This window comes from Bufo bufo, chromosome 1, assembly GCF_905171765.1.
Source record: "Bufo bufo chromosome 1, aBufBuf1.1, whole genome shotgun sequence".
Lineage (NCBI taxonomy): Eukaryota > Metazoa > Chordata > Amphibia > Anura > Bufonidae > Bufo > Bufo bufo.
Genome location: NC_053389.1, coordinates 342,946,546 through 342,955,965, shown reverse-complemented (window position 1 = coordinate 342,955,965; position 9,420 = coordinate 342,946,546). Strand labels below are relative to the sequence as shown.

The window sequence follows — 9,420 nt, the reverse complement described above, 5'->3', positions numbered from 1 at the left end:
CAGACCAGTGTATACAGTCTGTGTGGAAACTGTATTTCCCATTATGAACACTGCTTATCTGAAGTGGATCTGCAGCATTACAATGATTTATCATGTGAATTTCTTCCTGACTGTGACTCTGCTGAACTGTAGTCAAGACATTATGAGACTGCAATTTATCAGAGTCACAGTCAGAAAGGAATAACATCATAAATCATTAAGCTACTGCGAATCCACTTCAGAAGAGCAGTGTCCATAATGGAAGATACAGCTCCCACAGGAGGGTGTTTCCTGGAGTGAGCAGGCTGGTCTGACACTGGCCTAAGGCCACCTGCACACCTTGCAGAATAAGTGCGGTTTTTCCACACAGATTCCCATGTGGAAAAACCACAGCGTAGTACAGTACCAGCAAAGTGTATGAGATTACACAAATCTCAGGTACACTTTGCAGATTGTTTGCAGTTTTAGCTATAGATTTCACCCTTTTCAATGGAAGGATGAGATGTGCTGCAAAACTGCATTAAATACGCACCAAAATCCACTGTTAGGCCCCTTTCACATGAGCGAGTTCTCCGCGTGGGTGCAATGCGTGACATGTACGCATAGCGCCCGCACTGAATCCTGACCCATTCATTTCAATGGGTCTGTGCACATGATTTTTTTTTTCACGCATCAGTTCTGCATTGCGTGAAAAACGTTCCATATTTTACATTTTTCACGCAGCCCTGGCCCCATAGAAGTAAGGCCCCTCTCACACGAGCGTGACGGATTAAGTCCAGATGCGTTCAGGGTGCGTTCAGTGAAACTTGCACCATTTTGCAAGCAAGTTCAGTCCGTTTTGTCTGCGATTGCGTTCAATTGTTCAGTTTTGATATGTTTTTCACGCGCATGATAAAAAAACTGAAGGTTTACAAACATCTCCTAGCAACCATCAGTGAAAAACATATCGCATCCACACTTGCTTCCGGATGCAATGCGTTTTTCACTGAAGCCCCATTCACTTCTATGGGGCCAGGGCTGCGTGAAAAATGCAGAATATAGAACATGCTGCGTTTTTCACTTAACACAGAACTGATGCGTGAGAAAAAAACGCTCATGTACACAGACCCATTGAAATGAATGGGTCAGGATTCAGTGCGGGTGCTATGCGTTCACGTCACACATTGCACCTGCGGGGAAATCTCGCTCGTGTAAAAGGGGCCTAAATGGGGCTTCAGTGAAAAACGCATTGCATCTGCAAGCAGGTGTGGATGCGATGCGTTTTTCACTGATGGTTGCTAGGAGATGTTATTTGTGAACCTTCAGGTTTTTATCACGCACTTTAAAAACGCATCAAAATGCATTCCACTCCTTTGGAAAAAACTGAACAGCTGAACGCAATCGCAGACAAAACTGAGTGAAGTTGCTTGCAAAATGGTGCGAGTTTCACTGAACGCACCCTGAACGCATCCGGACCTAATCTGTCACGCTCATGTGAAAGAGGCCTTAGACATTGCAGATTTTGGGGCGGATATGCTGCAGAAATGCACAGAAATCTGCCCAGAAATTTGTGGGGATCTTAAGTCCATTCACTGGCACCCTTGTACAGGTGATCTCAAGGGTTACACAGGCTAAGACTCCACCATCTTCCACCAGCAGTGAAAACAGAATAAACACAGATGTCATTGTGTTATATCTGTGATTTTTCACTGACCCATAGACTTCAATAAGCTTAATTGGTCCATAGCACCAACCAAAGTAGTGCACGTCTCTGTTATTTTTTCACTGACCCAAGGTTAGTAAAAAATATAAATAATAAATACTGAACAGGGATGCCAACCATGGAGAAATTTCTGGACAGTCTGTAAAAATCGGTGACTTTTTTCCTGCCTCTGGGATTCTTTTGAGGCTGGAGCTTCTTGACTAGATTATTTTGGTTGTAATTATCATCTCACAGTAAATGCTGGTAATGAGTTCTTATCAGTATATTGAGCTGTAGACATGGATTACTTATAATATTTATCATCCATGGTTTTCCAATTTGTCCATAAAAAATGTTGGCTGTCCATGATTTTGGGATAAGTTGTTCAGAAAAAAGGAGAAATTCTGGTTGGCAGTGAGAAGGAAGACATTAAACTGTCCATGGAAATGATAGATAGCACATGTCAGGGAAAACAGAAATGTGAATGAGGTCTTAGAGTAATAAGAACAAAAGCTCCAGAATTATCATTTTCTGTAACCTACAATCATGTATTAGAACAGAGGTGTCAGGTCACAGATCCTCTTTGAAACCATGGACAAAATCAAATATTGTAAAAGGAATTGCCTAAATATTTTAGGAATATACAATGTGGTGCAGATGTAGCGGTAAGTGTGTGGAGGTAGGTAGGTGTGTGTAGAGAGACCTGCTAATCGCCTTCCAGTATACATCAATAGATTTGGACTATCCCTGTGATCGGAGTGAATGCGATTCCTCCCCACATCGCCGAAAAGAATCGCAATCTGAAATAAACTACGAGGATCGAATTGTTTCTCATACTGAATTATGCTTCGATTAAATCGTTCCGGGAGAATTTATTTGACGCATTGTGTTCTATTAGACGCTATTGGAATAGCCGCCACCTATTATCTTAGCTAATAAATTTGACCTATTGTTCGTTTGTTAAAATGATGTCACTTTAGAACAGTCCCTAAACTGCCATTTCCATGAATTAGCAGAGGAAGAACGGAAGCAGCCAATCACCGGCCAGAGGCTCGTTCTGGTCCACCAATCAGCGCGTCAGGACTCGCATTACGAGCAGGAACTCGAGACTCAGTTCAAAGTGATAACACGGAGCCTATGAGGCGAGCGCAGCTTGGCAAAGTTTCAGTGTGGCAGCCAGACGGGCGTACATGGGTGTGCAGTGAAGAGGTAGGCAGCGCACTGTACTGAGGATGGAGCAGGCCGCCAGCACACAGACCCCGCAGCAGCACGAGCCCATCAGCTTTGGGATTGACCAAATCCTAAACAATTCTGACCAGGAGAACTCCTCGCAGTCCGCCTCCAGAGCCTCGGAGAACACCAGCTACCTGGGCAGCCCAGTCAGTCGCTCAAGTGCCCCTTATTCCTCCCTGCCAGCTTCTTTCCCTGGCATCGGAGCAGCATTTGAAGAATCAGGATCTTACAGCGTCAATCTAAGCCTGGCTCCAGCTGGAGTGATCAGGGTGCCAGCTCATAGACCTATCCCTGGTGCGATCCCACCTCCCATATCCAGCGCCATTCCAGCCATGCCAGCTGTGCCCGGCCTTGGCAGCCTTAACTTCCCCTGGATGGAAAGCAGCAGACGGTTCGTTAAAGAAAGATTTTCAGGTGAGGACCAATCACACAGGGAGGAAAGGGGGGTCTCATTTGGTCCAAATTGGAGAGAACCTGCGGGCCTGGGGGTTCTTTACAGGACGAAAACGTCCCAAAGATGGAACCGTGAAAAGGTCCAGAGCTCAGGTCCAGGAGCAGACATGGAGCACAGCTGCCCCCACCACCACTATTATATGCCGGACATTGTATGAGGACAGACGGCGCTGGGTATCGGCCTGGCAGAGCGAATTTATGTCAAAGGTCTATCTATTTATCTATCTAATTATCTATCTATTATCTATTTATCTATCTATTATTTATCTATTATCTATCTATTATCTATCTATCTATCTATCTATCTATTTATCTATCTAATTATCTATCTGTTTATCTATTATCTATTTATTTATCTATCTATCTATCTATCTATTATCTATCTATCATCTATCTCATATCTATCTATCTATCTATCTATCTATCTATCTATCTATCTATCATCTATCTCATATCTATCTATCTATCTATCTATCTATCTATCTCATATATATCTATTATCTATCTATTTATCTATCTAACTAATATCTATCTATCTATGCACCTATATTTCTATATAATATCGATCTATTACTACCTACATAGCTATCAACTACTATATATGTATCTAAGGCTATCTACCTACCTATTACTATCGATCAATTACTAGCTATTTCTATTACTATTTATCTGTTTCCCATATCTACTACTCTCTATCAATGTTTTTCTACGACTACAATATCTATCTTTTTCATATCTATCTATCTATCACTATCAACTTACCCATTACTATCAATTACTATCTATTTGTATCGACCTATAAACTATTACTATCTATCTCTAGCTATCTATTACTATTTATCTATGTTTCTCATATCTACTACTCTCTATCAATGTTTATCTATAACTACTATCTGTCTGTCTATATATCTCATATCTATGTAATATCTATTTATCTCTCCTATCTATCTACCGTCTATCATATCTATCTATCTATCTATCTATCTATCTATCTATCCAGTATCTATCTATCTATCTATCTATCTATCTATCTATCTATCTATCCAGTATTTATTTATTTATCTATCATATCTATCTATTATAATATCTATCTATCATATCTATCTCATATCTAGCTAGCTAGAAATGAAAATACAGCAGCACATGGAACAGAGAATAGGGAGCACCATCTAGCAAGACTACTGCGTCTATATCCACCCATCTATCCAGCCACATATCTTCCTCATTAGCTAGCTATCTGAAATAAAATATTTTACTAATCATGCATCATTTCGAATTAAACAATATCTGTAATGTTAGTAAAATAATCAAACTAATATTAAATGCCATCTGTTTCCCTTATTTTTGAGCAACAAATTCAAACTAATATTATCTATCTCTTTCATATCTAACATCTATCTATCTTTCTATCTATCACAGTATTTATCTATGTATCTATCTATTTATTTTCTATCTATCTATCTATCTATCTATCTATCTATCTATCTATCTATCTATCACAGTATTTGTCTATCTATCTATCTATTTATCTGTCTCTAATTTATCTCTCTATCTCTATTTATCTTAATGATTTTTTGATAGTCAGTCGGCCATGTAGATACCATTTCATTTCATAAGGATCAAACTGGTACCAAGCTGATATCCCTTTCTTAAAAATGTTTAGCACCCAACCCAAACTGATCTGGCAACTAATGTCTGCCTTTCCGCTTCAGTTCCGGTTTCGGCAGCATGCTGTACTTGGTATTTTTGTTCTTGTGTGTTTGTAGGGGGGCAGCTTTAAGTTAGTAGAGGTGACGGCAGCTCCTGTATTTTCCGTATCCTTGGTAATTCATGTAATCGGTCCCCGCTCTGGTCCCATAACTTTCTGTCCTGTCCCAGCAGCCGCCGCCGCTCTCACGCCCTTCACGGTGACTCGCAGGATCGGCCATCCGTACCAGAACCGGACACCTCCCAAACGCAAGAAACCGCGCACGTCTTTCTCCCGGGTGCAGATCTGCGAGCTGGAGAAGCGCTTCCACCGCCAGAAGTACCTGGCCTCCGCGGAGCGGGCTGCCCTGGCCAAGTCTCTGAAGATGACGGACGCCCAAGTGAAGACCTGGTTCCAGAACCGCAGGACTAAGTGGAGGTGAGCAAACAAACGGTGCCATGAACTAGAAGGCTAGGTCACACTGTCAAGTTTTCTGCTGCAGTTTTGGAAGCCAATAACAGGAGTGAATTTTTAAAAAGAGAAGTGATATATGTCCTTTATACTTCCTCTCCTTTTATGATCTGCTACTGATTTGGCTTCCAAAACTGCCTCAGGAAACCTGATGGTGTGACCATACCCTTATAGCAAGAGCCTGATGTTCCTGCCGGCACTGGATCCAAAACTCTACAATAAATACATGGAAAATGTCCGGGGTCTCTCTCATGAATTAATAGGGTGCTCTGTGCACCCACAGAGCACATTATCTACTGCTCCTTGTTATATAATTCCGGGGATTAGTGTATTTCCATGATAATATTATGCACAATGCATTGAAAAAACAAGGAATGTTCTACCAGTCACCCAGAAATACAATGCCATCTCCCACAGAAGGGACACTGGAGTGGGTACAATCTGTATGTTCAGGCTTAGCTCCCGGATTGCAGGATCTGAAGTAAAATAATGTTCATATATGAAATCTACTTCACTCCACACATAGGGGATAATAATTAGCACTGTGGGGTCCTGTTTGTGAAGGGCCAGGTTTGTATAGGTCTGATACGGTTTAGTAGATATAACTGATTCCATAAATGATGCATCCATGCTAAACTGGTATGAGGTACAGGGGTTAATTCTACCAGAAGTGTCCAGTCAGCCATTCACTTCCAGGCAAGAGACCACCTGCATTTACTGTTTTTTTTTTTATACATAAATGTATTAGCATTAGATTATAATAGATGAAGCTGTACAGTAATATAAAATAGTAGCCCACCAGTGTAAATAACAGGAGTGTACTGGGAAAAAATAGAATGATGAAAACCAGTAGTGTAATATAGTAGTGTATTGGTGTAATACAACATTCTGTTGTGCAGTTTCATAATGCAGTAGAATAACTAATAATGTAGTAATAATAGTAGTATAATTATAATCATTAACATAACATTGTAACCATAACCGGTAAAAATAGTAAAGTGATAATAGCCAGTAATATAGCGGCATAATAAAGAAGTAAAAACGAAAAATGAAGCAGCATAATATGTTAGCAGTATACCCACAGCCAGCCCTATAATTAAGCAATAGTAATGAAACTATAAGGTAGTAAGGTAGTATGATAATAACCATCAGTGGCATAACAACATCCAGCGGAATAACAATAACCAGACAAATTACAGTAGAGGGTAACAGTAGTATACCTTAATAATAACCAGACAAATTACAGTAGAGGTAACAGTAGTATACCTTAATAATAACCAGAAGTATCATTTCCGCTACCAATAATACTCCGCTTCACCAGAACCGCAGCATCAACAGTTGTTTCATTACTAAAATAACCAAGAATCCTAATAATACTACAATCAAAAGCAGTAGCATAGTGTTATATAATAACATGAGCCTAACATTTAATATACTATAGTAGTGTTAACGTTTACAGTAATTTACTATATAATGGTAATAAAATAATAGATTAGTTTAATAATAAAACGGAGTTTTATATAATAGCAAATAATAGTATAACAGATATTAAAAATAACGAATGATACATTTTAGTAGTACAATAATGATCAGTTATGTATCATAGTAGTGTAACTATATATTATTATTATTATTATTATTATTATTTTTAATCAGTAGTATTACATAGCTGTATAATATTATCATCCAGTAGTATTACATAGCTGTATAATATTCTTCTTCTTCTTCTTCTTATTATTATTATTATTATTATTAATAAGAACCAGTAGAATTACATAGTTGTAAATGATTAAATATTATTATTAACTAGTAGTTTTACATAGCTGTATATTATTATTATTGTTATTATTAATAAAAATTAATGAGTAGAATTACATAGCTGTATATTATTATTATTATTATTGTTGTTGTTTTTTTCCAAATATTCCGTTGTATTAAATAGTTGTATATTATTATTATTATTATTATTATTATTAACCAGTAGTATTACATAGCTGTACATTATTATGAAATAATATTATTATTATTATTTATTAACAAGAACCAGTAGTATTAAATAGCTGTATATTGTCGATCGGCAGTATTAAACAATAATCTCCAGGTTATTAAAGTAATATTAGTTTATAATGATTCATATGCTTATTATTATTACACTAATACCAACTAGTCCTGCTCTATTTAATACTGTTATACTGTTTCAATGTGTGTAACGATAACGAGTACTCCAGCGGTGTGGGAGCAGCCAGTAATATCACTCCAAGAACTAGTAATGTAATAACGCTCAGTATCACACTGGTGTGCACTGAGCTCTGGGACGGATCTGCGGCATTTGGAGCTATGTACCGTCCTCCCCGAATGACGACCATTGTGTAATGTAAGTGAGATGCACGGCCAGGTACTTCATGTGGATGTGCTTCCTTCCAGGAGACAGACGGCCGAGGAGAGGGAGGCGGAGAGGCAACAGGCGAACAGACTGATGCTCCAGCTGCAGCACGACGCCTTCCAGAAGTCGCTGAGTGACTCCATCCAGCCCGACCCCCTGTGTTTGCACAACTCTTCCTTATTTGCACTTCAGAACCTGCAGCCCTGGGAGGAGGAGGCCGGGAAGATGGCGCCGGTCACCTCCTTAGTGTGAGGACGCAAGGACTAGGCTTTCTGGATTGCCCATGTACAGCGATCACCTCGAAGACTGATTGAGCCGGGCCAAGGAATGAAGAAGGGACAGCCTTGACATTGTCCTGCAATGGCCACCCGTGGATCGCTGATGAGCTGAGGGAATTACAGTGTATATATATATATATATATATATATATATATATATATATATATATATATATATCTATATACACAGAAGTGAGCAGGTGCCACTATGCTGCCACCCATGTCACATGCGAACAAGTCGCCAGCTTCCTATAGAAAACGTTATCATTTCTCATTGCATTCCTACCGTCCACGCAATTGAGGTCAGGCAGCCATAGTGATGCAGTGGATAAAGAGGTTCTGCGGCGGATCACACCTGAAGACCCCAGAGGAGCCCCCTCCATTGCACAGGTACTGGAAGACGGTTCATGAATGGGACAGCCACAGACGACATGTAAATACTCTACACTATTTTTAATTTATTCATGCAGTATTATGACATTAAATATAAATTCTATATAAATATATTCTTAAATATTTCTGTTGCATTGGTTGTAAGTATTTGGCCGAAAGAAAAGGAATACAAATAAAGATTCCGGGAGGTTCTGACCGCGCTGTCTACAAGTACAGGTTTTCTTTGTCATATAAACTTTTTATAAATATATTTATTTTGATAGATTGTCAAGATAATCTGTCGAAAAAAAACTTCTGCTTAAGTTGCTAAATAAGATGTTTAATGTCTATAAAATATCTTCTGCAACCACATGTTATATGAAAGAACATTTAGCCACTTACTAAGTAAGCGCCTTAACTTCTCCAGGTTTACATGGGTTCTTTATACGATGACTGATGTCTGTAAATAAACACTTTCTTTTCATACAGAACATGAATGTTTGCATGTTACTATATAGGCAGTCTTCATGTTACTATATAGGCAGTCCTCATGTTACTATATAGGCAGTCTTCATGTTACTATATAGGCAGTCCTCATGTTACTATATAGGCAGTCTTCATGTTACTTTATAGGCAGTCTTTATGTTACTATATAGGCAGTCCTCATGTTACTATATGGGCAGTCTTCATGTTACTTTATAGGCAGTCTTCATGTTACTATATAGGCAGTCTTCATGTTACTATATGGTCATTCTTCATGTTACTATATAGGCACATGTTACTTTATAGGCAGTCTTCATGCTCATATATGGTCATTCTTCATGTTACTATATAGGCAGTCTTCATGTTACTATATGGTCATTCTTCATGTTCCTATATGGTC

The 9,420-nt window shown here is 38.9% G+C and overlaps 1 protein-coding gene across 2 annotated transcripts; it reads left to right on the top strand.

Moving 5' to 3' along the window:
• The first annotated feature begins 2,830 nt into the window (after positions 1–2,830).
• TLX3 (T cell leukemia homeobox 3) lies at positions 2,831–8,955 on the top strand. Of its 2 annotated transcripts, none has more exons than XM_040415669.1 (3): positions 2,831–3,307; positions 5,228–5,471; positions 7,929–8,955. In XM_040415669.1, exons 1-3 carry the CDS (start codon positions 2,893–2,895, stop codon positions 8,137–8,139), a joined length of 870 nt encoding a protein of 289 aa, XP_040271603.1. In that variant the 5' UTR covers positions 2,831–2,892; the 3' UTR covers positions 8,140–8,955. The 2 variants fall into 2 exon arrangements, with proteins under 2 accessions (XP_040271603.1, XP_040271602.1); XM_040415668.1 differs by having other exon boundaries at positions 5,225–5,471.
• The last annotated feature ends 465 nt before the right edge of the window (positions 8,956–9,420 follow it).

Bases quoted from the DNA above. Each gene is read 5' to 3' on its own strand.
- TLX3 (XM_040415668.1), top strand. From the start codon at position 2,893: ATGGAGCAGGCCGCCAGCACACAGACCCCGCAGCAGCACGAGCCCATC. The intron at 3,308-5,224 runs GTGAGGACCAAT...GTCCTGTCCCAG, and splicing joins CGTTAAAGAAAGATTTTCAG to CAGCCGCCGCCGCTCTCACG. The intron at 5,472-7,928 runs GTGAGCAAACAA...GCTTCCTTCCAG, and splicing joins AACCGCAGGACTAAGTGGAG to GAGACAGACGGCCGAGGAGA.